The sequence below is a fragment of the Hippocampus zosterae genome, chromosome 7, assembly GCF_025434085.1.
Source record: "Hippocampus zosterae strain Florida chromosome 7, ASM2543408v3, whole genome shotgun sequence".
Classification (NCBI taxonomy): Eukaryota; Metazoa; Chordata; class Actinopteri; order Syngnathiformes; family Syngnathidae; genus Hippocampus; species Hippocampus zosterae.
This window is the reverse complement of record NC_067457.1, coordinates 26,237,166-26,263,308: the sequence shown is the minus strand read 5'-3', so window position 1 is coordinate 26,263,308 and position 26,143 is coordinate 26,237,166. Positions and strand designations below refer to the sequence as shown.

Below are 26,143 nucleotides of genomic sequence, written 5' to 3'. Positions count from 1 at the left end.
GGTCGAGAACGCTAACGATCGACATTTGGATCTTTTTGCTCAAATCATTCTGGTGACTTTTATTGTGCAAATCAAATTCGTAAACATCATTTGCAGGTGCAACAAGAAGCATTGAAAATTCACGATGAGGTCTGACATTTTAGGTACCGATATGAAAATTCATATTTTCATTGAGAAAGAAGAAGCCGGAAGAATTTCCTCTCGCGTTGACACCTTGGCGGACGTCTGCTCAAGTGCTCGGCGTGTGACTAACCCCTTGGTGACAAGGTTTCCCTCAGAGAAGTTTGGCTTTTGCCACTCCGATGTCTGACCTCAAACATGACCTTTAGCCACTCACTCACTCGTTTGTCACCGCTGTCGAGTTGTCACGTCGTCCGTGACAATAAAGACAGCTGGAGCAGCAAAGGCCCGTGCCGCGGTCTCGCCGCCACACTGTTTTCAGTGTCCCCGCCCCCCCTTTAAGTCTTGACCTGTCCATTTGGACGCTTACGAAAAATGTCACCATCATCATGCTGCTGCTGCGTGATAGCCAACCATTTTTATTTTCCAAGTTACCTTCTCGAGCAATGATTTCCAACCACGTATCGCAAGAAATTATCCACGTCCGCCACCTACGCTATTTATTACAAACAATGAATCTTTCTATGCCAGTGAAATGTCGTGACCGTTCGCCATTTGTCAATCATACATCAGATTCTTTTTGTGCTCACCTCCATTGTATCTCAAGTCATATAATCGATGAATCCGTTCATCTCCTTGAAAAAAAACACAGACCCAAGGTTTTATGTCACGTGTTTTTAATCAGAAAAATAACACTTTGTAACATTGTCTTCATACAACAACGGCCTGGTTACTTGGAATGAAAAGAATGAAACCATTTTTTGCTTCAATTCACGGGACATCGTTGCCGCTCCTTCTGCCTTGTCCACCTGCATGTTTTCCACGTCTCCCTGCTGCAACACACCCTTGTTCAAATGAACGGGTTCAATGTCAGGCTTCCGCAGAGCTTGCTGATGATCTGATCATTTGAAACAGACGTGTTGCAACAGGGAGACGTGGAAAACATGCAGGACGGCGGCCCTCCGGGACCTGACTTTGACACCTATGCTGTATGCGGAGACGGTCCAAACGCCTCAGTAAGTCTTTGCAAAGGATATACGCCTGTGAGTACAGTATTGTTGTTTATCCACAGTGTGCGTACAAAGGATCATCTGTTGCTTAGTTCTACCACAGCGACACAGATGATATGCAATAGCTGTCCGTGGCATTTGGCATTGCTTGTTAGCATTGGCGACATGGTTTGCTATCAGACAAGTTGATTTCTTGCACTCGTCAAAGCAAAAAGCCCATTGAATTATGGAATTCGGACTTTTTCCATTTAGCATCTTCGAGCGTGTGTTTATTTACTCGTCCGTGTGTGAGTGTAGTCCATAGATGACTGCCAGTCTCAAGATGTCCACTTCCCAGTCCCTCCAACGCGAAACAACGATGGTTGTCCGTCAATTGCACATCTTCAAGCCTTTCCTCCTCAAATCCTCCTTGGCTGCCCTGATTTGCCCCTGGAGCTCCCGGGCCGCCTCCTGGCAGTCGTTGAAGGTGGCCACCCGGTAGCCCACCGTGGCCAGGGAGTAGCAGCCGAACAACACCAGCAGGTAGAGCGGCATGGGCCAGGCTACCTCTCGGTACTTGTGAGGGACGCTCAAGTCCAGCGGGTCGAACGCGACCAGCACCCAAGCGGCCAGCACCACCGAGATTCCGAACAGCCACTCCATCAGTTTGGTCATGATGACACCGGGACACGCGATCGACCTGAGAAAGAAAACGGCAGGTAGAGATGACGGTGTACGGCTAGCTTAGCGTTAACACGGCGACGGAACTAGAGGTTTGAACCCCTAAACGGCGACGAACGCTAATATTAACCACCAGGTTAGAAATAAATGGTAATAGAGTTTCGATTGTGGCTCGAGATGTTATTATCCTGTACCTACAACAGTAATGACATCACCCCAAAAATAAACGTACCGACTTCTTTCAGCCAACTCAGTTTAGCGCATGTAAATGACGTCAGATTGTCGCGGTGTGTTCTGGGAAATGTAGTTGTCCGGCCTTGCTTGCAAAAAATATCACAGCAGAAGCAATTTTTCGCAAGTCAAGTCGTGAAGCTGAAACACATACGTGACACAGTAGCGGACACTTAATTATAGGGGGGTTATTTAGCAGTGTGTGTCTGTGTGCGCGCGCGCGCGGGTTTGTGTGTGTGTGTATGTGTTTTTTTCCAGCTTCTCTTACTAATCTCTAGCCTCCAGTCCACTAGGTGGCGAAGAATAAACTTTCCGCCTGGAGAATCCTGCATAATTACTTCACCACCTGTTTACTTTAATTGCTTGGACACATTCGGTTAGCCAACGTATCGGAAGACACTGCTCTTTTTTTCTATAAAAATAGCTTGAGATGAGATGTGCTGAACTCTCGTGCTATTCTGGTAAGAACACGTTTTTACCTGAAATCAGCGGTTTTCTCACTGAAAGGATGACGACAGGATATCGCTAGCACGAAAATGGCGAGCACTGAGCGAATGAAACTTGAAACTTTAAACATGAACGACTTTCTTTTGTCACAGAAAATGGCATTGATAACGTTGGCAACTTGGGTGCTGTCTTACCACAATCTTAAGGTCATTTAACGCCTTAAATGTTTCCACTTCTCAGGGTCAGACTGTATACAAATGTGCAAAGTGGACTGTTCACCTGTGCCTCAACAAAAACGACAACTGCCTTTCTGAATTCCATAAGTGATGTGAAGAAACATTCTTACTCTCCTCACTGAAAGCCCAATCACACCAAGTGGGTAAGTTGTCTTTATTCGTTTTAGGGGGGGGGGGGGCATTTTAGTGTAGTTTGTATTACCGGGAGTTAAAAAAAATCTTTTTGGGGTCATATTTTTTAGGTTGAGAGTGTGTTTCTTGTGTCAAAGTAGGGCTGGGTGATTATGGCAAAAAAAATATATATATCCCGATGTAAGTATCTCATGTTGATCAATTAATAATTGTATTTGAAAAAAACATTTTTTTCTTCATCTAATCAACATGAGAAACTGGATTAAATGGGCTAAAAAAAACTACAAGTTGTAACTGTCCAGAGAAAGAAAATGCAGTCATACCTCAGTTTTCGACCATAATCCGTTCCAGAAGGCTGTTCGAAAACCAAAACCAAAACCACACTCTTTAAAAAAAAAATCTTTATTGAACACGGCAGCTGCAGGTGCAGCTTGAACAAGCAGTGACCTTTTAAAGGCGTGTTAAATCCAGCTGGTCCTCAAGCGGACCTCATCTGGATGACCCGAGCGACACCTTCAACCCCACCCGAGAGTTTGTCACAGCGCAAAGGGAATTTTATGGTTGACGTGCGGCAAAAAGAGAAGAAACGGGCCAAAGAAAAAATACGCCCTTAAAAGTCTTCACAAAGTCCTTAAATTAGTGGCTTGTGAGCAGCCCCCCCCCCACCCCTCCATGAAATCTTTGGGGATGATCAGAGACGACTGTTTGACTTGGCAAGCTGAAAATATGCTCTTCTGGTTTTCTTCTGTGCTTGAGCAGTATTGTTTTTGAGCCGTCAATCTCGGGGGGCGAGTCCCAATATGCCCCCAGAGTCAAAATCTTGATCGGGGAAAAAAGGAGAGTAAGTTCACCCGGCGAGATTTTGTGAGGGCGCTCCTCTCATTCCATTGAGAACATTTCCATGACGCTTTTTCCCGGGGGAGGCAAAGTGCGCGCGGGCCCAATCATGCGAGTGCCGCACTTGTCCGTCTTTCAAGAACTGAACATGCGCCCGCCCCCACCCCCTGAGTCCTCACTGCTGTCCGAGTGAATCCCATCACGCACCCTCCGTTTGTGCCGCGGCCCCGCTTTGTTTGTTGACCTTTACGGGATGCCGGTCTGTATTATCTTCACGTAAAGGCACATGGCGGTGCGGACAACGTGAACCGATGCTTGTTGCCGGCGTAGAAGCCGCCAACAAAGGACAAGCTCGATGTTCCCCCGCCCCCCCCCCCCCCATACATCGTTGAGCGCATTGCGCCTGCTGCCGCTTTGACCACCTCGCGGTAAACACTGAGAGAAGAGGCAGAACACGCGAACACAAGAAAAAGACTCCAATATGACGCCATAACTCCATCTGATGAAACATTCTTCAAGCTGAGATCGGCCCACCCTCCCCCCACCCTCCTCCCAGCTTTCACTATACGTAGCGGCCACGATTTATGCACAGCTGGTCCGGACGGAGCCGTTCAAGATGCGTGTGCTTTACGGATCCCCTGTTGACATTCCCATCAGGCAGGGCCCTTTCTATTTCATTTTTTAAAAATTTCCCTTCACTTTTCATGCACCTGGAATTTTAACTTAAGGGGCTGACTCAGCAGGTTTCCGACACCGTCCTCGATCGCAAAGTAAAGAAAGAACTTCTGCGCTCTTATGGAAACAATAATACTCCAGATGTCATGTTACCCTAGCTTTATAGTAACACCGGCGCTGCCAAAGCCTCGAACGGACTCTCCACTTCCTCGTAGCTGAAAGGAATTCTGCGGATAAGTCCGCCACTTTGACATTCCTGCGCGTTAAACCAATATTGTCACATTCCACAAAGGTGCCGACAGAAAAGCCGAGCGCTCTTTTCACCCGGCGCGCTTTAGCGTGACCTCCGCCGCCTCGTAGAGGTAAGCCAAGAAAAGATGCTCGTGGCCCCGTGCTAATGCAATTTAGTTGGGTGGGATTACACCGATGCAATTATCGTTATTGGAGACCACGCCGTCGCTTCACTCGAGCATCAAATTACATTTCCAAGCCAAATTAACTTCTGATGCAAAAATGAATCCTATATTGGATCAGATCATGTGTGTATTACAAAATATAACAACCGCTACAAAATAATAATGATATAATAATATAATATTCCAATAAAAATGATCGTTTTGGGTGAAAAATGCCCAATCTTCTGATACCTAGAGAAGATAAACATCCATTAAAATACAAAGAAATGTATGTCGCAAAAATATTTGACAAATGTTTACATTTAGTACACACTTGATAAAAATACTTTTTCTATTCAAACATGAACAAGGAAAAACATTGGACAGATACAATGAAATATATACATGCAAATATGAAATGTCTAAGATGAATATTATATTTAAAAACGGGTGCTACTGTTTTTTTCCCCCAATGCCAAAATAAATATGCATTTGAAAATATTTGCAATTCTTTTTCATATAGATACAGCGTTGACGTTTTCCCCCTCTGTATGTCGTTTCTCACCGGCCATGCAATCAAATCAGGAAGTTGATGTTTTATGAATGCAATTCCTCTCTGGCGGCTGCCGCAAAGCGTTTCAACGTCCGGAAGAATAATGTCACAAGGAGGCGTTATTGAATTTAATCGCGCAATTTGATTCCCTTGGCGAATGAGCGTTTAAGTGTGGACTTGGTGATGGGCGGGGGTGGCTGACTATCACCTGTCCAATTTGATTTGAACGCGCAAGACGGTGAATAATTCATCGGCTTCCTCCGAATGAAAAGTTCACCGCAGCCAAGTTGATGGCAAACACAAGTTGAAATGGACGATTTGCATATGTTACGGGGCTCGGGGTTTTAAAACGGATTTTGCTGTCTCTATCGCCGCCGAGTTACAGGTAGCGGGGAAAAGACCGCTGAGAAAAAAAGGTTGGGGAAATAAATCAATGTGTCCCTTGGCGCCACGTTGTTAGGAGTGTAGGTGCTCTGGAGATGGATGCCCTGCGCACGCTGTCACTCAGAGGATGGCTTTTAGCTCAGGCACGGTGACCTGCCATTTCCCCCTGGCCACTCGCACCCACAAGACCCACCCCCCACCCCCCGCCGCCTCTGAAGTCGAGTAAAAGATGATCACGGAGATTAAGTGTGGCTCATTCCAGCGAGGCCTTAAAGAGACTGGCCGTGCTTAAAACTGGAGGGGAGGCGGGGGTTACATGAACCCCCAACTCGCTTCATTGTGGCTGCATACCTCCAGTCAGAGCAAAGGCAATCTGTTGCACATTTGCCGGCAGGAAAGGAGCCCCGGTCCAGTTGCGAGAGTTCGCAACAGGACGCTTCTTGCACGTCCCGGGGGGAGGGGGGTTACCGAGATGAAAAGTTGAAGTAAGCCATTCATCACTTGAGCCTTGGACCACATCCCCCGTAAATCTTCATTCGTCTTCGTAGTTGAAGACCGTTCTTTTGGGGCCGAAAATCACCCAATGCAGAATAAATTGTTTTTACACTTTTTTTTTGTGTGGCCGGAACGAATATGCTTTGATAACTACTCTACAAAGGGGCATTTTGAATGGACTGGACTAAAATTACACGGTACATGCAGAGCAGAGGATCAAGAATATATGACGGTGTTATCTGTCCACATGTGTTGCTCCACTATTATTATTCCAATACCAATTGCTCAACCCTGAAAGGTTGAAAGGTTCTAACATCCGATGCTGTTCGTAGATGGTAGGAACAAACATGTAGACGTATTCTGACATGGATATTAAACAATACACAGTTTTAATATCCAGCCGTTTCAATACTTTTCCACACAGTAATTGCATTTTTTTTGACCAAATGAAAAAGCTTTATGTCCACCCCACCCCTCCAATTCACCCTTTTTGTGTTTCTCCAAATTAAACATGTATTTTTGCCCCCCCAAGCCACATATTGAAGCCCATAACCAGTAAACCCTCGCCATTACATTTCCATAAGGAATGCTAAACACCTACACATGTAATGCTTCCATCAAAAGCAGATGGCTCGCAGCCCACGCCGAGCATGTTTGGTTTGGCACACGGAAACCAGTGAGATTCCTCAAGTGTTATTTTTATTATTTGGAACATGGACGAGGTTTTTTGAAAAAGAAAACTAAAGTTAATTGTTTTCAGCAACAGTACGCCAACAGATGGCGCCCTGCATTTCAAACGTATATTTTGTGTTGTCAACATATTATATTCCATATTAATATACATGAACGTGGTCGAGCTATCCAAGATTTCCAATTTCAGTTTTTTTTTGGGGGGTCGAACAAATCGATTCCATTTGTCAAGACTTGATGGTTGCAGTGAGCGTGAAGACGACGGTAAAGAGCATGCTGTTGCTTTGTTGCCCTCTAGCGGCAAGGTGTCAAAACACACCCTTAAAGCAGGCATACTGTGGAAAATCCACTTTTTCATGTGTCACGAATAGTTGGGTTCCTGGACTCTCTACCCAAGTGTGGATTTAGACAAATCAATGTAATAAATGATAATCTGCCTCTTTTTGACAACGTGTCTGACAGTGAGCCATTCTGCACTTATGCACCTTGTGTGATGTCACAGTGAGGGAGGATTAATATAACCACGCTTGAGTTTGCTTTCTAATGACTTGGCAGTTAGCCTGACTAAAGGTTCGAGTCAAAGAACAACTTGGTGTCAGAGCACAGTTTAGAATTGTCATGTTTGCGTGATATCATAGTGGACGCCAAAAAGCAGGGAGGCAGGAGAAGCCCTTTTCATTCGGTTTACTTTTGTTTAAAGGACGCCCGCTAGGCTTACAATCAAGCGATTATTAAAAAAAAAAAAAAATCATCACTGAAGGCTGACTGCGGGGGACATAGCTTTTCATACGCACACATCCAAGCGCAGACGGGTGTAAATACACACATACAACGGACACGTTTTCATTGATAGAACGCACAAATACAAGCGTGGAAACTAGTGATTAGTTGTGTGCCAGAGGTGTGACCGCAGCTTCTAAGGATGGTCTCTCGCCACGTCTTTCCTCCCTAATGCTAATTGACCACATTAAGACAACACCTTGGCATCAGAGTACTCTTATAGATGCCACAAGTCCATGTTTACTGAAGTAAAGCACGCAAATCTGACACGTAAGGGCATGAAACGGTTGGCGTTGGGGGGGGGGGTGTAAGCATCAAATATGCAGTGCTTAACGCATCTATTTGAAATGCTCCTAGTCAACCTAAAATGTCAATTTCAGACCTTGCTAAATGATGAAGCCGGCTCTGGTGGCCGAATTTCAGAAAAAAAGCCCATTTGTCAATGGTGGAAAATGAGCAAATGATGATGCGACGAATTTAGGGCTAACTTCGGCGGCGTTATCATCCATTGGTTTCGCAAATCCGGTGTCGGGTATGGCAAAAACCATCAAAGCGGTGATTCTTGCAAAGAAAAGCAAAAGAAACTTGGGTACATTGCATATCCGTCGCCGTAAAAATGCTTTCAAGGCAAACGACTTCACGTTGTCATTTGTAATCAGTTATTTAAATTGGAGCCGGCTCGCGGCTGGATGGTCACCCTCCGCACGGGGGTCCGGTCGGCCCCGCGGTCGGCCACCGGCTCCTGGAGCTGCAGGGCCCCCCCTCCGATGAAGCAGAAGGCCGGGCACACCGGCCCCGAGCAATCCACGTGACCCTCCCACAGGGGGCGCAGGGAGTGGGCGTCGTAGAAGGCCACGCGGCCCTTCTCAAAGTCGAGAGACACGCCCAGGCGGGGCGGCAACGGATAGGTCAGGCCCGCCGGGGCTGACGGCCCGTTGCCGTTGGGATCCGAGCGTTGACCGTTGTGCTGGTGGTAGGTTGGCTGGGGCAGGTAGAGCTTGCCCATGCCCATGGTGAGGAAGCAGAAGGGGGGCGCCGAGTCCATGCCATCCTCCGCCCCGCTGTCATGACCGCTGTCCGGATCGTACCTAGCAAACGGCGTTACCATCGTTTGGATGATTAGCCATGAAAAGGTTTTACCGGTTGACAAGCCATCGTGTTTTTAAAGTATTCCATATTTGACTTGGGATCCTTTTGATTTTTGGTTTCTTCCACGACACGCTGGTACTCACCGGGGACTAGCCATGTCTTCCGGTAGATGAAACCACTCCTGCAACTTGGACTCGAGACCGACGCCGACCTGAGAAAGTTGACGATATTATTTGGGAAAAACAGCTCATGCCTACGTTACATTCAATTTTGAAAAAAAAAATGGTTTGCGCGCGGGTGGGAGCGTCTTTCCACGACGGTTTTCTCGTACCTTGACGAGGTAAGAGCCGGGCTCCACCGAGCACGCCCAGTAGTGTCTCCCTTGCGTGATGGCCACATCGCCCACCAAGAGGTCTGACGTCAGGTGACAGGAAGTTAGCGCGTGGTCGGCGGCCCGCAGCAAGGAGAGGCCGGGGACGCTGCGGGCCGCTCTTTGCTCCTTGCTCACCACCAGCCGGTCGGCGTGAAGACCCCAGCGAGAGTCCAGGTAGAAGTTCAGCACTGGAATGGAGACAATGACGGGAAGTCGGGAGCTCCAGGGGGTGGCGGCGGCGGCGGGGGGCAAATAAAGGGACGATGGCAAGAATTAGGAGTGGCGCTGAAGTAGACTTGAGGTCAAGGATATTGGTCCAGTAGTACCTTGACATTCATGTTTGTCTCGGTAACTTTCTACTCCCCGTTTCTGCCCAATTGCTACTGGCTTTGAAGAAGGCTTTCGAAAGAGAAAGCAGCCATCAACACCAGTTTTAACCAGCGTCACGAAATGAGTCAGACCCGTCTATCGTGGCATGACGCGGCGCAATAAAGGCTCAAGGGCCACCCCCCAAAATGGAATGGCAAGTCAGCCGTTTTGCTTCGAAGCGGCCATTTGGCCGTCAATGTCCGACAGTCACCACGGGGCACACCAACGGGTCTCGAGAACCTTTAACGGGAAAAATTAAAACGGGAAATGCTTTGTAAAAGTTTGTCGAGGATCAACACGAACATTTGGTGGCCGCGTCCATATTCGCAGGGCGTATATGTAAAAAAGTATCAAGGAGCCCTGCTCTATTTGAACAGACAGTCCAGCATTTTGGTTTGAAGGCTGGCATTTTGGACCAATTCCATGGCTTGACCAACAGGGGTTTGGCCCACATGGGGACCGTCTCCTAGACTCAAACTCCAAGGTACAAGTGTAGATGCAGTGGAAGGAGGACCATGTTGACAGCGACCACTCGGGGAGAAGAATACTGATGGCGTCACGTGACAGAAGCATTTTTTTCCCAATACAATTGACAGAGTAAGGGACAGGAAGGGGGGGGGGGGGGACGACGGGTTACAAGCGGAGCCCCGATTTGAGAAAAAACCCGGATCCCCGATCTGATCCGATTGTCGAGCCTCTCGTCTTAATCTGCAAACCTCATCACAGCCGCTGCTTGACGTGAGGGTGCAAAAGATGGAAAGAGCGGCAGATGCGTGCGATGACCACAAAAGAGAGCAAAGAGGGGGGTCGTCACATGACTTGGGGTCGGGGGGGGGTGTGCCGAGCTATGAATTCTTACATTCCGCAGGTGGTGTGGAGGTGGGTTGTCAGCATGGGAGGAACGTTGAAGAGGATGACAAGCTGTGAAATGGAAAGAACACGCCAGAGAGAGAGAGAGAGAGAGAGAGAGAGATGAAGTACAGGAAGCGACTAGTGGATGGAAAAGCAAAATGGTGATTAACTGAAAACGGAGAGAATGAATTGCAAACTCTTCACCACGACTAGAAAGGCACGTGTGTATGCCACCGCAACATTTGCCACCAGATGTCAGTTTTTTGGAAGCCGCGCCTTCTCTTTAGTGTCCCGGTCCTCAAAGGACAGCATTGAAAACCCATCGGTCAAGTATTCATAGTTGAGTTTCACATCTCATAAAAAGAAAGAAAGCCGTATTACAAGACCCTGAAATACCTGGGGGGGGGCCATACGGTACATTTAAGTTGGGGGGGTTTTGTTTTCGTTTTTCATTTTTCACTTGCAGATTTTCCAATCGCTGCTCGTTGAGACCTATTTTGTCAAATGAAGGCTTGTCAACTTTTGGGACGATATGGTGGTCCTCACCTGGCGCCGGAGGGGTGTGGAGGTACACCTCCTCGCTGTACTCGCCGTAGCCGGCCTTGTTGCAGCCCCTCACCCGCACCACGTACACGCTGTCCATTTCCAGTCTGTCGATGACGGCGCTCGTTCCGCTCACCTCGTCCAGTCGCTGCCAACCCCAGCGGCCGGCCGCCGCCGCCGCCGCCCTGTTGCCCCCCCGGGACGCGCCGCCCGGCACCACCCCCCTGCGCCGGTACTCCACCGAGTAGTGGCGGGCGGGCGGCGAGTCCGGGGACGAGCGCCAGCTCAGGTAGAGCTGATCGTAAGCCAGCGAGTGTTGGGTGTCGAGGACCGGGGCCGAAGGGGCTGCGGCCAAACAAAGGAAAAAGCATCGACGCCATCAATGTCCAGAGAGAAGGGATGTTCGGGAAAACCAACGAGTCATTGAAATCAAAGGCCCCATTCGTCCTCACCTCGGATGAAGTTTAGTTCCGTGAGCAGTTTGAGTTCTTTGGAGACATCCAGTTGGAAATGTCTGAAGGACGGCTCGGCGGCCGGAGCGAAATGCTGAAGGTTCTCGATGGCCTTGCTGAACCTGCAACGGACGTTGGCCTCATCGTCAAACAAAGCCGCCGTGCTCCTCCCGGGATGCTAACAATGGTGCCTTCAGACCAAATTGGCAAGAGGCCCCTCGAGACGCTTTGCTGGGTCTACTCCTCATTCGTCACGTCCACCACATTTGATGTCATTGACTTGTTTTTTTTTTCAACAACTCCAACTAGAACAGCTCATTTGTCCCGTTCCTTAGCTCCCTCATTATATTTCCCGTTTGTGGCCCAAGAGTCCCCAAAAGCCAAACCAAAGGCGGCAACGCTAGCGCGACAACATTTTGTTTCCTTTGCAAAGGGCTCGGACGGCGCACCTGTTATGCGTCTGGCGAGCGGCCTGCACGAAGCAGGGCTGGTCCGTCTCCTTCAGCAACTCGTGAGTGAAGGCCACCAGGCCCCCGTGCTCCATCAAGCTGCGGCGCTCCGCCACTTGGGCGGCCAGCGCCTCGCCGCGCTTGTGCCGGGCCGCCTCCAGCGCCTGGGTGAGCGAGGCGTGGCGCTCGGCCAACGCCGCCGTCAGGTCCCGGATGCTCTGGGCCAGCTGCTCGCGAGCCGACACGCTGTTCACCTGCCGGAGAGTTAGCCTTGTTTGCCGTGGAGATTTCGGGTGGGAACGGCCGACTTTTCCCCACGTGGCTTCTTCAGACCTTTTTCTGCGTCTATCTACAATTAGCACCGCTAGGATGTTGCATACTCAAACTTCCTGTTAAAGTTATGCGACTAAAATGACCGACATCTCTCTCCTCCAATGATGCCCCCCCCCCCCCCCCATGAATGTCTTTTCATTCTTAAAGCCTTTGTAAGCCACGGTTTCCTGTGTGCTTTGTTAATCACCTCAGTCTGAGTGATGGCGCTCTCCAGCTGTGTAATCTGAGCCAGCACCGTGTCCTGGTTGGACAGAATGTAGTTCATCTCCTTGGTAATCTTCTCCTGTTCACCCCACAGGGGAAAGGGAAAACAAAAACCGGCACAATCGTGAAATGAGACAATGGCGGGGTCTTGCGTCCAGCACTGTTTTGGAGACGCCATTTTGATGAGGCGAATATGCAGATGGATGTACTTTGAGGGCTTGGTAAGCTTGGGCCACGGGCAGAATCTTGTGTCCCGCGTGCAAGCGACGCAATTTGCAGAGAGAGCAAAGCAGCCGCTGACAGGACCTGCAGTAAAACTGCAGCTTCTCTTGGTCGTGCTCGGCGCAAGTCAAAACCTGCGGCAGCGGACGGAGGTCAGAAGCGCGTAGCGCGAGACGGCCGGCATGAGAGCGCGTGTGTTGGCTTCTCGCCTTGGGTCTAAAGTTGAGCGTGGGCAGGATGTGCTCGTGCTGCGCCCGCGGCGTTCCCCACGGGTGGTAGAGCTTGAAGCACTCGTTGCAGAAGTTGGACCTGCAGTCGCCGCAGCCCTTGGTGGCCTCCAGGGCCTGCGGGGGCTTGCAGAACTGGCACATGACGGCCACGCTGCCCAGACTGACCGTGTGCCGGTACCTGCCCACAGGGGGAACAAAAGGCCAACTTTAGTTGGCTTTGCTCCGCAGGACTACGCCCCCCCCCCCCCAAAAAAAAACATTGTCAGAGTTTGCGACGGCATCGCCGTCATTGTCCATTGAATCCAATCAACAAGTGTGACAAAAACCGTTCAATCTTCACGTTCGCGTGTCATCGTCGGACATACGTGGAGCACCGTTCGGGTCGTTTAGCCACGGGCAACGGGGACCCAGCAGAGCAGATGCCAAGATGGCCGGCTTTCTTTACTGCAGAGCATATAGCAAATGTGTACGCTTCTTAGTGGGCCAACCTCTCCACGATGCGCTCCAAGGTGAGGTTCCGCAGGCAGTCGGCGAGGCCTTTCTCGCCAAGCTCCACGTCTCGGCCGCAGGGCACGCAGGGGAACGTCATGGACGGGGACGGGCCCTCCTTGCGTCGTCGCCCCGGGTAGCCTGGCGAGCGGGGAGTGGATGGCGAAGGCGGGTGGGGACCTTGAAAAAGCCAAAGAGGTGCCAGATGGAGACCGATGAGAAGACAGTCCGTACAAAAAGCGCTCTTGTGCCTTTCTGCCCGACCCGAAGGAATGGTGCCTACTCCTACCTAGCTTTAGCAGCCGCTGTTCAGCTTTGGGCGCGGGCCTGCGCAACTGTCGCGGGGAGCGCGTGTTGGGCGTGGAGGCCGGGGACTTGGGCTCGGCGGGGAGGTCCGGCGGCGGGTACCCGCTGGCCACCAGGACCTCGCAGGCGCACAGGAGGCACACGCTGTGAAGGCAGGGCAGCACCACGGGCTGCTTGACCATGCCCTTGCACACGGGGCACTGCAGCTCCTGCTCCAGGCTCTTCATGTTGGACTGAAGGAAGCAAAGCCATCGACGTTGAACATTTGACGAGGAGCTCTTGGAGTGACGTTTTATTAAAAAATGGAATCGTATCGTTTAAAATCATAAAATGTTCTCTCTGCTTGCACGTGCGCGCACTCGCTCACCGCAACGCTCTAAAGTCGCTGCATCACCGGATGGATCCAACAGCTGATATCAATGAAGCTGCTCAAATTCTTCCCTCGCATCATTGGACCGGCCATTTGCTATACAAATAATGTCGCTTTGTTCAGCTATTGACTCTCTGCCATCAACTTCAGTACAATGCACTGCCACTAGATGGCAGAACTTACAATTAACCTGTGTGACTTTGTTTTTTAAACCATCCTATATACAGTAGATATGTAAGATATAGATCTATATATTAGATATACTGTAGCTATATAGATATGCATGTGTGTTTGGTATGGATGTGTATATATATATCTATATATATCTATATGGATAGATATATATATGTGTGTGTGTGTGTGTGAGTCTGTGCCTGAGCTCTATAAACTGTCTATCTACTGTATAAAATATAGTCAAGGACAAGTAAATGATGGCAAAGGGCAAGCAAGCTTCGGAGAAGGCCTGACTTTACACAAAACCTCAACGTGAGGTGACCTCATGAGTTGAAGACATGCGGTCGTGCTCGTGGCATTTCTCCACGTTGCACAGTTGGCACATTTCTACCAATAAAACGGCACAGCGGATGTCCGACCACAGCATCTGGAAGCCCAATATAGAGGCCTGCGGCGATCCGCTATCTAGCTACGGGCTTCTACTAGTTATAAAACCGACATGCATCATCATAGGCTCATTTTTCCTTGCACTTCTTTCTCCAAAGCCATCCCGGCTTTTTGCTCTCTCCGTTCCTCTCCTGCTAGAAATCCATCCATTCTGAAAGCTTGTCGCGTCGTAACCATTCGTAGCTGCCGCAGTCGCTTCTGCTTTCGCGAGTCCTTACCTTCACCTGCAGGAACCTTGGCGCCATGACAGTTTCCAACACGCATGCACGTTTGACGCAACGGCTTCACCGAGGGGAGGGGGGGGGGAGCGGCGAGCAAATCCTTATTTCTATGAATAGATTTTCTGATATCAATGCGTAAAGCACACAGCGTGAGTACTGTATGTGTAAGCAAATCGGTGTTGTGAGACTGTGATGAAAAGCCCCCGCTTAACCGCGCGCTTGATGCAGCATCCAGCTCTGTCGTCTCCATGGCAACGAGCATCCCTCGGAGACGGTACGTTCTCGAGCCGCACTGCTCGCAGCCATTTTGCTTTTAAAATGTATCGCATCTGGTGGGGGATCTTTGAACATCATCGGAATGAAAAGCTGTATTTATAATACTGTATAACATAATCTCTATAGATGTATCCCTATATGCGCTTGCACAGCAATCGACTTTTGCTTTTCGAATCAAATGTATACCCTTCATTAGCTGTTTTTTTACATTTAGACACCAATTGAATGCCTTTTGCTCAGAAACAGACATCAAAATGGTGCGCAAGTGCTAAAAATAGCATACAAATACGCACATTTGTTACAAATACACACACACAAATATATATCATTAACGTCTATATTTACTCACACTAATGCGGACCAGAGCATCCATAGTCGACGTGGCTGCCTTCAAATCCATCATGTCCATGTTTTAGCAGCTTGTTGACAACATCTGCACATCAAGCTGCCGGTCGGCTGCCATCGCATGCACGCATACACACACACACAAACGCGTAAAAGCGACACGTGTGCCTTCCAGACGGTATTTTCCCAAATACACTACATATTTCCCCTTCAATATAATGCAGGGCATTCGGTCTGGACGTAAAGGAGCTTCCACGATAAGCCACGCCCACTCAATCTAAGACTCAATATGTATGATGCATTTTAAATCTTTTTTTTTCTAAACTGTAATTCATTTTACGATGACCAATGTAGTTCAAAATGTATTTATAGTTTGGTGAATCGTTTTTTTAAATGTGGAAATTGCTCTTTGTTAGATTTATTGTTTACGGACCACCAGGCGGCGCCAAATTCCGCAATTTCCCTCCCTCAGGCACTGGCTGCATAGTTTCCCAACAAAACAAGTGCGACGAGTCCAGTTTTCTCTCAAGTGTGACTGATTTGGCCGGTTTACACAAAATATAAATGACTTTTTATGCTGTGTGTGTTGTCAGCACAAATGTCTAGATTTTCGGACAATTTGCTGACTCCGTGAATCGATTTCCAAGGTACCGGTAATTGTCTGCATGCACATTGCTGAATCACTCCGGTTGCGCTATGAGTCCGGTGCGAGTCATCAACAACCTACCACACCCTCTGACCTGCAGTGCAAAGTTTATTCACGCCCCAAATGAAGCGGCCACAGTGGATATCTCTTCCTGGTTTCTCTCGCTTTTGTCGCCCACGGAGCGCAGCAGGGCGGAGCCTGCCTATAAAAGCCCGAGTTCCACTTTCTGCCAACTTCTGAGCACTAAATACTCACCCTGAGCTGACTCCCCAATCTCTTTTCTCACGGTAGGAATTTTGACCTTTTGATTGTGCATGTTGCTCATTACCCTTTCATTATATAGCATGAATTTATACATTGTCCTAAGTTGGGTGTCATGTGAAGTGCCTTTCGTGTTACTGTGCACTGTGTAAGGAGGGTAAATTAAAGTAGGATGGACATAAATCAACCTCGGAGTTTGTCATACAGAATTAGAGGTTTTAAAAAAAACTTTTTAAAAAACTTTTTAACATGCCTCGGCATGGTCCACAATAGATAGATACTAAGGTGTAGCCTACCAAGGACATTTTAGTGCATGAAAGTCCCCCCCACCCCACCCCCCTTCGAGCCAAAGTGCTCCAACACAAAGAGGGGCAGAAGTACTTTTTTTCCGCTCAGAACTACTGTGGGTTGCAGACAGTTTAGTCATCTGTGGGCCGGCCTTTTACGCTTAACTCTTCAATGGGATACAGCCCATAATTCTTCATTGCATGTGTCACCGCATTACAACATTGAAAATGACGAGTAAAGGCTGTTTAAAAGTCTGTACACCAATATTAAAATGCCAGCTTTGTGCCAGTCAAACACACCAATTAAATAAAATAAAATGTAGCCACTTGCTCGAAAGCAGAAAATCTGTGAGGTGGCCCGAAGAGGGTCGGGGGAGTATAAGCCCCCAAAATTGGACAGATTTGGAGCCGCGCTGGAACAAAAACGGCAGAAATAATGAAACCATATTTCATCAAAAACCTGGCATTTTAAATCTGTGGCCTGTACATTTCATTTATCGATTCTGTAAAAGCACTTGAACTCGATTCATATATTGCGCAAGGATTGACTGAATCGAAACGTGTCGCTTCAGCGCATCTCCAACCTGAGCAAGCAAGCATGCCTTCAGAACTGGAGACGGCCATGGAGTCCCTCATCTTGGTATTCCACCGCTACGCTTCGCGGAACGGCAAGTACGGCACTCTCAGCCGGCGGGAGCTCCGGGAGCTGATGGAGAACGAGCTGTCCAACTTTTTACGGGTATGCTGTCAACGCATTGCTCATTTTGTAGTGCCGAGTCCTCCGTTTATTGCGCTGGGGGTACGTCGCAGTCCGACCTGCCGTAGGTGTAAATCCACACCCGAACGACCATATAAGAAATACTACGGGGCTATTGGAAATTAGCATACATTATATGGTAATTGTAATCCGAAAGACGAGCGCTATTTTACACACATACATGTTCTTAATGACGTTGCATCTCATCCAATAGCGCTCTGTACTGCCCAGCATCTTGTGGCAGAATGTGGTACTACACGCAGGACACACAACTCTGAATTCGGGCTTGTGGTAAACTAAAATCAAATGTCACAAACACGGAAATGTTCGCATTTCGAAAAAATGTTACAAAAATCAAAGTTTAAAAGTAAAAATCTGCGGTGCGTTATTGGGAAGGATTCTATAGCGGGGAAACACCGCCCCCGAGTTGAATATTTTGCATTCTCAGTCCCAGCAGGACCCGGCTGCCGTGGACAGGATCATGAAGGACCTGGACACCAACGGCGACGGCCAGGTGGACTTTGAAGAGTTTGTGTCCCTGGTGGTGGGACTGTCCATTGCATGCGAGCGGTGCTACCAGTTGCGCATGAAGAATTCAACCAAGAAATGAAGAAAGAGACAGTTTCCTGAAAAGAACATCATTCCGCATAGCATTTCATTGTATTTTGCTTTTTTTTTTTTTGCCTTGTGTCCATTGGAATGACTTAAAGGATTTTAAAGCCAGCCCTCGAGTTGTGTTGTTTTTAATGTATGTGTGAGACCACAGTGCACATTTCAATGATTCGCCACACATATCATTGCAATATGTGTATGTATATATTGTATTATGAGCTATAATTGAGAGTGTTCCATTTTCAGTGATGCAAAACGTCAATATTTGATGCTGGTGTATAAACACTGTATTTTGATTAAGGATTTTGAGGTGTATCATCATACGTCACGTATCCGTTATTGATACTGGTATATTGGTGCCTTATTGTGAGCCGTATCAACGTGATGTCTATGTTTTGAGATCACAATGAGGATAAGACGGTAAGTTGTTGACTTTTTGTCCTAGTGTAGCGATACACTTGCTAGGCGATCATTCAATATGCTACAGCACAAGAATGATCATTCGTCCCACCCTTAGGTCCCACCTTAGTTCAAATGCCACCGAAGCCAAAGTACGAGGGAGCCACTCCCTCGTACTTTGATAACAGCTTCTCACTATGCTGGGGAATGGCCGGAATGATCCAAGCACGCTGTAGGATTCTTCAAGACCGATAGAGGTTACCGTTTGCCATGAGGAAAGAATGCTCATGAGTCACAAGGCACATCGACCCGTCAGCATTCCATTGAGTACCTCTCTTTGTACCTCATGTCAGCTGAATGTTGCATAACACAACAGGGAGGATGAGCCAACTTTTATTAGTCCCCTGGGACTCTTGATAAAATCCACTCATTAAATGTTTTGACTCAATGATTGACAGGAATTTTACACTTTCAGGCTTTTAAAAAATGACTGCAAGTCACACACCGGAGCAAAGGTGTCATATGGCAGCTCAGGAGCTGCACACACACGCCCTCTTTCCAGTTGGTTACAATGCAAACATTCACGTTGCTGAGTTACTCTGCAAACATTCAGGTTGCTGAGTTACACTGCAATATGCGTGTGTATTGCAAGCTTTTTTCTTTGATTGTCGTGTTCTATTTTGAACACTAGATGATGGCAATATATTATCGGTTTGCTGATGATAAACACCACTAAAATACTCAACCTGTGCTAAGTTTTCATCGATCAATCGCATTATGAAGCATCGGGGTGCACTACTTGTCTGAAACCAGCAGGGGGTGCTGTGGATTCAATTTGCCATCCAAAGAAGAAGATTGCAAGGCGTTGAACGTTTGGTGGTAAAGTTGAATTAGTTTCCTCCATATATATTTATGTTAAATCAATATTTAATAAAATATGTATATATTCATATTGAACACACATGTCAGTTCAATATTCGACGCTTGTTTGTCGGTGCTCTAATCGCGAGCGAAAAAACGTCAATCATGATGTCCATTTTGTGTACTGATGTAGCAATTGGACTTAATTCTAGTACAAGAAGAAAAAAACTGATGAATTCTGTGTCATGCTATGGTGATAAGGTTTCCAAATATTGTTTTCTTGTTCTTTATTGGGTGTGTTTTTTAAAACTTTTTTTGTAGAACGGATCAATGACATTCCTTCCTCGCAGTGGGAAAGCACGTAAATCAAGGCGTCAGTTCAAGTGAAGTCGCATAGTTGAGGCATGAGAAGTGTGGCGACGCACTCGAGTGAGGTCACGTTGTGTGGCCGTGTCTCGTGACGATCTCGATGGGCGGGTCGTCGTCAACGGTCGCGGTGTGTGTGTGTGTGTGTGTGTGTGTGTGTGTGTGTATGTGGGGGGGGGGGGGGGGGGGGTAGTAAACGCCGCAACTGGGACTGGCCGGGAGTGCGTTGTTTTGAATTAGCTCCACAGACATCCAGCAGCGACCGGAGGGCAGTCAGCGGGGGCCTGTGGATAAGATGGCGGATGTCGGGAGCGATGAAACGCGACCGCCTCTCCCTTCGGTATCCCAACACAACGGCCCGGTGGCGTCGACCGCACCGGCGATGGGCTCCGCGGCCCTCAGCCCGGCCACGGCCACGGCCACCTCGGGTCCGCGGACGGTACGGATAGTCAAGTCCGAGTCGGGCTATGGCTTCAACGTCCGCGGGCAAGTCAGCGAAGGTGGCCAGCTGCGGAGCATCAACGGGGAACTGTACGCTCCTCTCCAGCACGTCAGCGCCGTGCTGCCCGGCGGGGCTGCGGACCGGGCGGGCATCGCCAAAGGTGACCGGATCCTGGAGGTGTAAGTCGGCTTCGTCACCGACTGGCAGCCACCGACGCTAGCCTTGACGTTTAACTGTTGCCTCCCCCCCCCCCCCCCCCTTAAGCGTGTGTTTATTAGCCACAGACATGGTTTTAAATAAAAAAGGCATACTGGGGCTACGTTCGACGTCAATCAGTTTATATAACTTCCACTCCGGGCTGTACGTGTTGATTAGCTCCAGCCAAGCAGCTAGCCCAGGTAGCTAGCGTCTCGTCGAGACAGCCCGCGGTTGTTTTCACCCGGACGCACTCATTCTACGCGACTTCGAGATTTGGAAGGCGGCCTTTCTGGCGTTTAACCGAGATTTTGCCCCTTTGAACCGCGGTGGCTCTTGAGAATAGTGAACCGCAGCGTTGGCCCGCCGACTCGCCTTCGCGGTGTATGTTTCCAGCCCTCTTTTACGGAGCTTTCACAAAAACATTCGTACTCTAAATGTGCCTTGCGATGGTCCTTTGAGGTCTGAAGCCAAATAACGATTTGAATAGATAGCGCTTAACTCACACGCACAGGTGTCAAAATCTAGTCCTCCGGTATCCGGCTCGTCAGAAAGCGGGACTCTGCTCATGACTCTGGTCCTTTGTATCAGATGTGTCGGAGCAGAGACCTATAAAACAGGCTGGATAGGGGCTCCAGGGCACCCGACTTGGAAGACCCCCAGCGTGTTTTAGATCATCGATGACTCTAGAGACCCTATTTATATGCAAGCAATTAAAAAGTCATTTTTCCAGAATATATCCTCCTATCTGAAAGTCACCCTGGGGATCCGAAAAGCTCAAATCGCACGGAGGGAACTGAAACGAGCTTGCTCCTCATTTGCTTAGCCATCAGAAATGTCAAGTGGCGAAAAGAGTGTTTGGGTGTTGGGCCACTTGACGTCATTTGAAAAATGAATCCGTTTTGCAAGTCGGCATTTTGCAGCCAGTGTGGTTTTGCTCTCATATCTGCCTGGCGTACATGGTCACTGGGGAGCGATTTCAAAGGGAGTACTTTACAGTCGAGCCTTTGATGAAAACGAAACAAAAAACACCGCAGTGAGACACATTCGGCTCCAGAAATGCCTTCAGCCAGGCAGCGTATACTGTATCTGTAAGTTAACGCGGCGCCGTGTGTTTTGTCCAGCAACGGCGTGAGCGTGGAGGGCGCCACCCACAAGCAGGTGGTGGACCTGATTCGCGCCGGCGAGAAGGAGCTGGTCCTGGCCGTGCTGTCGGTCCCGCCGCAGGAGGTTGAGGGCCTGGAGGGGGGCGAGGACATCCAGCCCAACTACGACTACAGCGACAAACAGGCCGTGCCCATCTCCATCCCCACCTACAAGCACGTGGAGCAGCACGCCGAGAGGTTTGTGGTGAGTACCCGTTGTGGGGCAGGGGGGGGGGGGCACCATGCGCTCCGGCAGCACCCTCATACGAGGTTCCTACCTCAGAAGTATGTGTTATGAGTGTCATCTATTTTTGTCTCACTTTAGGCATCATATCAGTTTCATGTTCACCAAAAAGTACTTTGAAAAAAAAATGTAGGTCACCATGAGCGCGTGAGCTAGAGTAGTGATGCTTCTGCACATTTCTTGGAGAGATTTCATATTTAAGCTTCTGACAAGTGCTAAGAAGGCGCAGCTTATGACACTGCCGTGCGATTGCCTCTTCTTAGGTATACAACGTGTACATGTCGGGCCGGCAGCTGTGCTCCAAGCGCTACCGGGAGTTTGCTATCCTCAGCCAGAACCTGAAGCGCGAGTTCTCCAACTTCAACTTCCCCAAGCTGCCCGGCAAGTGGCCCTTCTCGCTCTCCGAGCAGCAGCTGGACGCCCGCCGCCGCGGACTGGAAGAATACCTGGAGAGAGGTGCGCGCGTTGACGTTTTGAGGCCCTAAAGACCTTTATTTCATTATATCCCCCCCCCCCCCCCCCATACATCTAGTTTGTTCTGTACGAGTGATCGGGGAGAGCGACATCATGCAGGAGTTTCTCTCGGAATCAGACGAGGTACGTGACTTGCTCTGTATTAAATGCGCCGTATACAACCGTAGAAAATCCTAGCTGCTGGGAAGTCCAGCAAACTATGCTGCTTGTCAAGTCGATTTTCGGACACAAAGGGTTGGGGGGTGGGATTCATGATATCATGAGCTCAAAGGAATCCGCACGTTGCAGTCAAGCCAATAGAGGCAAAACCTGCCAAATGAATACAGGAGAGCATGACAGGGCCCTCGTTGGTGTCAAGGTTCAGCAGGCATGCAACAAGCCGCGCTCGTCTTTGTTTTTGCCGCGCAGAACTACAACGGCGTGACAGACGTGGAGCTGCGCGTGGCGCTGCCTGACAAGACCACCATTTCTGTCAGGGTGCGCAAGAACGGCACCACGGATCAAGTTTACCAGGTGCAGGGGACCCCGCCGCAAGCCCATTTCCCCCCAAATGTCGATGTAGTTAACACGAAGGAGTGTGCTTCCTTGTAGGCCTTGGTGGTGAAGGTGGGAATGGACAGCATTATGGCCAGCTACTTTGCCCTGTTTGAGGTCATCAATCATACCTTTGGTAAGAGCTTACTTGGATTTATTTAGTTGTCACGTGAACCCAAGCTTTCAGCAATGCATCCATCCTCGTGTGTGTGTGTACATAGATCCTAGTTTTTTTTCAATACAGTCACTATATGATCTCGTTCTTGTCTTCCACTGCAAGTGCGAAAGCTGGCGCCCAACGAGTTCCCGCACAAGCTTTATGTACAGAACTACACGTCGGCCGTGCCCGGCACTTGCCTGGCACTTCGCAAGTGGCTCTTCAGCTTCCAGGAGGAGGACCTGCTCCGAGACAACCCGCTGGCGTTGCACTACTGCTTTCACCAGGTAACCATTAGTCTCATCGGACTCTTTTTGCCAGCGAAGGAAGAAAAACGTGTCTATTTATCCCCCCCGCTCCCCGCCCCCTCCTCTCTCCACCATTGCCATCTAGGCGCTGGATGATGTGAAGAAGGGATTCATAAAAACGGAGGACAAATCCTACCAGCTGCAGAAGCTGGCAGAGCAGCGCAAGATGGCCACGGTCAGTGCCACAGAACCATCTTTGTCCGTGCCGGGGGGCTCGGGGCAGTGCGACGACACATACTAGAGCCATGACTGCAAGTTCACAAAGATGAACAGAAAGAGCATTTAGAATACCCCCCCCCCCCCCCCCCCGGCGTGTTAGCAATAGGCATGAAACGCTGTCTCATTTCAGTCTCACGGGCCGATGCTATGAATTTCAAAAAGATATATATGAATTGAAGTTTAAAAAATACAAATGCGGCTTCCTGGTCAATCGATTATTTTGGAAGTATTTATAATTAAAACAAATTTGAAACAATCCCCCCCCCCTCAAAATGTATGTCTGAATATCATATGCAGTATTTGAGAAAATGTAACCACAAAAAAAGTTTTCTACATGAAATAAAAACTATAGGACAGTTGGTGTGACTATTTTTCAGAAATGGCGTCACTACTCCTCTGGGCTAACATGAGTGGAAACGAGCCGTTAGCCATTCCGGTTAGCTTGTATATGTATAGCATTGTCTTTTTTTGTTGTTGTTTTTCCTCATCAATTGCAGAAAGGGTCATTCTCATGGCCGGTTGGTTCCTGAAAAAAAAAAAAAAAAGAATCATTTGAGACGCCCCGATTCCTAGTGAGGGCTCAGAGCTGATAACGGCGATGTCATTTTGTGTGCGTGTGTGGGCCGCCAGTACCTGAGCCAGCTGCGCACGTGCCAGGGCTACAACGAGGTGGCTTTCCCCCACTGCTCCTGCGACTCCCGGAGGAAGGGCCACGTGGTCGCGGCCGTCGGCATCCATCACTTCAAGTTGCACGCGTGCACCGAGGACGGCGCGCTGGAGGTGAGCGCGCGCCGGCTGCCGCGCTTTGCCGCGCTTCGCCGACAATGAGCCCATGAGGCCATTCGTCAACGATTACTCTTTGACAAATTTCTGACATCATAAGTGGTTTGTTCATTTTCTGCGCTGTCGACTTGAAATAATGACCCGCGAGCGGCTATAAAAGTTCCCGCTGCGCCCCTGCTCCCTCTCAGAACCAGGTGATAGCCTTCGAGTGGGGCGAGATGCAGCGCTGGGACACGGACGAGGAGGGCATGGCCTTCTGTTTCGAGTACGCCCGAGGGGAGAAGAAGCCTCGCTGGGTCAAGATTTTCACTCCCTATGTGAGTGGAGCCCCGCCGATGCACGCGCTCGATCGGCCGGCAAACCGCTGGGATCAAAGCGAAGAGAACAAAAAGCTCCCCCCCGCGCTGACTTGCTTGTGTGTCCCTTTTGTGCGGCAGTTCAACTACATGCACGAGTGCTTCGAGCGGGTGTTTTGTGAGCTCAAGTGGAGGAAGCAGGTAGGGACCGCTCCTTTCCTTTCCCGTTCCGGGGGGGGGTGGGGGGGAAGCGCGTGACTCCTGACTTCAAATGTCTAAAAATGGCTTCTTCTTCACCTTATCTTTGGAAACACCCAGACAGAAAACGTCTGTGTGTGTGTGCGTGTGCGCGTCCACGCCCTGAATTAATTGCAGTGGTCTTTTCTCTCAGGTTGAGGAAGAGGCTTCTGACAAAGACAACCAAAACTGCAGCAACAACGGTAGGCGTGCAAAACCTGAAATGACAACATTCTTCGGAACTTGCGAGCCGAAGCACAAGGGGAGGAATTGTTCAAGTGACTTATTCGGCGTCCGCGCTCTTGCTTGAAAAAGCCTGAAAGGACCAGCATAGTAAGGGGAGATTTTAGAATAGATGCTACGCTAAGTTGCCTTGCAGACGGGATTGCGAATAGCGAAGGCCCTCTCTTCGCAATGACATCACGACTCGGCTCTTTGCCGGCGGAAAACCAAACGCGTTCTTTGTACGAACTTGTTGAGCGCCAACTAAGCGCCCGACGAGCACCGGGCTTGTTTTGGGTGGGAAAAGGCCTACGGGTGGCCCATTTGGAGCTTCAAATCACGGCTCCTCTGAGATTGCGTTTGGGAAAGGCGCGGCGACCCGTGTCCGGTGCCGCGGGGGCCGCGCGAGGATGTCCCGGGCCCGACCGTATGCCGCCGGTGACGTGTTCTTTCCTCCGTGGCTCTGTGTTGCAGAGTTTCTGTCGCCCCTGGAGACGCAGCAGAAGGGATGGCGCCACCTAGGGGGGGAGATCGCCACATCTTAAACGAACGTAACGCCGCAAATCCGTCCCCACATTCCGCTTGCATCGTCACACCCGCCCCGAGAGCGAGAGCGCGCCCGTCCAGCCCAGCAAGATTTGAGGGATGGGCGGAGGCGGGCCGCACCCCCTGACGAATCTTAAAATGGGATCGAGCTTTTCTTTTTTCCGCAAGGGGAGGGAAGAGGAACGCGTCGCGCACTAAGCCAGGGACACTTAGCAAGATGAGCGATGAAGGGGATTCGGCTTTCACCGAATTCCTGGATCTCCGTACCGAGCGTCTGCGAGACGCCGCTCTCCCGCGTCGGTTCGGCGGGCGACGGACAGAAGCGCATTCTGGAAACGGGACCGTCGGCGGCGGGATTACGTACTTGGCCTCCGGCGAGCCCATGCCACTGACAGCGGGAAGCAAAAAGGAGGGAATTCTTTTTTTTCTTCTTTTTTTTTTTTCTGCGAGACCGAAAGATGCAAAGTCCGACGCCAGACATGAACAAAGTTTTCTATCAGTAGGGTCTGGGGTTTATCTTGTTGTTGTTGTTGTTGTTGTTTTGTCAAAAAAAAACCCGCAGGTGAAACAACATGTAACTGTTGTAATTGTGTACATTTAACAAGCTGATCAAATCCAGATTAATAAGAGCTATCATTATTGATTTATTGACGGAACATGAATTGTATGGAAAGCCATTGGAGCATTTATCGATGTCTTCAGTAAAATAATTCAGCGCACTAATGAATGCACCAACATCAGCATTTGAATTTGGAGTCGAGTT

The 26,143-nt window shown here is 49.3% G+C and overlaps 5 protein-coding genes across 8 annotated transcripts in view; 2 read left to right on the top strand and 3 right to left on the bottom strand.

The window, feature by feature from the left end:
• s100u (S100 calcium binding protein U) overlaps window positions 1-2,277 on the bottom strand; it is a 51,926-nt gene extending 49,649 nt beyond the window's left edge. The window contains exon 1 of the mRNA XM_052070234.1: window positions 2,270-2,277. The gene's annotated coding sequence lies outside the window, so the exon portion shown is untranslated. The remainder of the gene's footprint in view (window positions 1-2,269) is intronic.
• Window positions 781-2,007, bottom strand: dpm3 (dolichyl-phosphate mannosyltransferase subunit 3, regulatory). The gene is made up of 2 exons (XM_052070263.1): window positions 1,985-2,007; window positions 781-1,809 (listed from the first exon to the last, which is right to left on the bottom strand). Exon 2 carries the CDS (start codon window positions 1,782-1,784, stop codon window positions 1,500-1,502), a length of 285 nt encoding a protein of 94 aa, XP_051926223.1. The 5' UTR covers window positions 1,785-1,809; window positions 1,985-2,007; the 3' UTR covers window positions 781-1,499.
• Window positions 2,278-7,069: 4,792 nt separating the features above from the next.
• Window positions 7,070-16,048, bottom strand: trim46b (tripartite motif containing 46b). 3 transcript variants are annotated; one of them, XM_052070120.1, is made up of 11 exons: window positions 15,394-16,048; window positions 13,540-13,789; window positions 13,250-13,430; window positions 12,519-12,939; window positions 12,293-12,388; window positions 11,773-12,026; window positions 11,324-11,445; window positions 10,875-11,216; window positions 9,066-9,295; window positions 8,878-8,945; window positions 7,070-8,733 (listed from the first exon to the last, which is right to left on the bottom strand). In XM_052070120.1, exons 1-11 carry the CDS (start codon window positions 15,451-15,453, stop codon window positions 8,301-8,303), a joined length of 2,457 nt encoding a protein of 818 aa, XP_051926080.1. In that variant the 5' UTR covers window positions 15,454-16,048; the 3' UTR covers window positions 7,070-8,300. The 3 variants fall into 3 exon arrangements, with proteins under 3 accessions (XP_051926080.1, XP_051926082.1, XP_051926083.1); XM_052070122.1 differs by lacking the exon at window positions 15,394-16,048 and adding an exon at window positions 14,766-15,042; XM_052070123.1 differs by lacking the exons at window positions 7,070-8,733; window positions 8,878-8,945 and adding an exon at window positions 10,336-10,397 and having other exon boundaries at window positions 9,162-9,295.
• Window positions 16,049-16,171: 123 nt separating this feature from the next.
• On the top strand, window positions 16,172-18,063 carry s100a10a (S100 calcium binding protein A10a). The gene is made up of 3 exons (XM_052070262.1): window positions 16,172-16,322; window positions 17,156-17,322; window positions 17,789-18,063. Exons 2-3 carry the CDS (start codon window positions 17,182-17,184, stop codon window positions 17,948-17,950), a joined length of 303 nt encoding a protein of 100 aa, XP_051926222.1. The 5' UTR covers window positions 16,172-16,322; window positions 17,156-17,181; the 3' UTR covers window positions 17,951-18,063.
• Window positions 18,064-19,473: 1,410 nt separating this feature from the next.
• Window positions 19,474-25,915, top strand: snx27a (sorting nexin 27a). 2 transcript variants are annotated; one of them, XM_052070161.1, is made up of 14 exons: window positions 19,474-19,736; window positions 19,772-20,199; window positions 21,340-21,565; window positions 21,868-22,060; window positions 22,137-22,201; window positions 22,487-22,591; window positions 22,670-22,748; window positions 22,893-23,056; window positions 23,163-23,252; window positions 23,927-24,076; window positions 24,268-24,396; window positions 24,517-24,576; window positions 24,767-24,815; window positions 25,309-25,915. In XM_052070161.1, exons 2-14 carry the CDS (start codon window positions 19,874-19,876, stop codon window positions 25,377-25,379), a joined length of 1,707 nt encoding a protein of 568 aa, XP_051926121.1. In that variant the 5' UTR covers window positions 19,474-19,736; window positions 19,772-19,873; the 3' UTR covers window positions 25,380-25,915. The 2 variants fall into 2 exon arrangements, with proteins under 2 accessions (XP_051926121.1, XP_051926122.1); XM_052070162.1 differs by having other exon boundaries at window positions 19,474-19,740.
• Window positions 25,916-26,143: the final 228 nt, after the last annotated feature.

Bases quoted from the DNA above. Each gene is read 5' to 3' on its own strand.
- trim46b (XM_052070120.1), bottom strand. From the start codon at position 15,453: ATGGACATGATGGATTTGAAGGCAGCCACGTCGACTATGGATGCTCTG. The intron at 9,296-10,874 runs GTGAGGACCACC...TCTCCATTCCAG, and splicing joins CCACACCCCTCCGGCGCCAG to TGCTGAACTTCTACCTGGAC. The intron at 8,946-9,065 runs GTACGAGAAAAC...CAACTTTCTCAG, and splicing joins CCGGCTCTTACCTCGTCAAG to GTCGGCGTCGGTCTCGAGTC.
- s100a10a (XM_052070262.1), top strand. From the start codon at position 17,182: ATGCCTTCAGAACTGGAGACGGCCATGGAGTCCCTCATCTTGGTATTC. The intron at 17,323-17,788 runs GTATGCTGTCAA...TTGCATTCTCAG, and splicing joins AGCTGTCCAACTTTTTACGG to TCCCAGCAGGACCCGGCTGC.
- dpm3 (XM_052070263.1), bottom strand. From the start codon at position 1,784: ATGACCAAACTGATGGAGTGGCTGTTCGGAATCTCGGTGGTGCTGGCC.
- snx27a (XM_052070161.1), top strand. From the start codon at position 19,874: ATGGCGGATGTCGGGAGCGATGAAACGCGACCGCCTCTCCCTTCGGTA. The intron at 21,566-21,867 runs GTGAGTACCCGT...GCCTCTTCTTAG, and splicing joins AGCACGCCGAGAGGTTTGTG to GTATACAACGTGTACATGTC. The intron at 24,077-24,267 runs GTGAGCGCGCGC...GCTCCCTCTCAG, and splicing joins CCGAGGACGGCGCGCTGGAG to AACCAGGTGATAGCCTTCGA.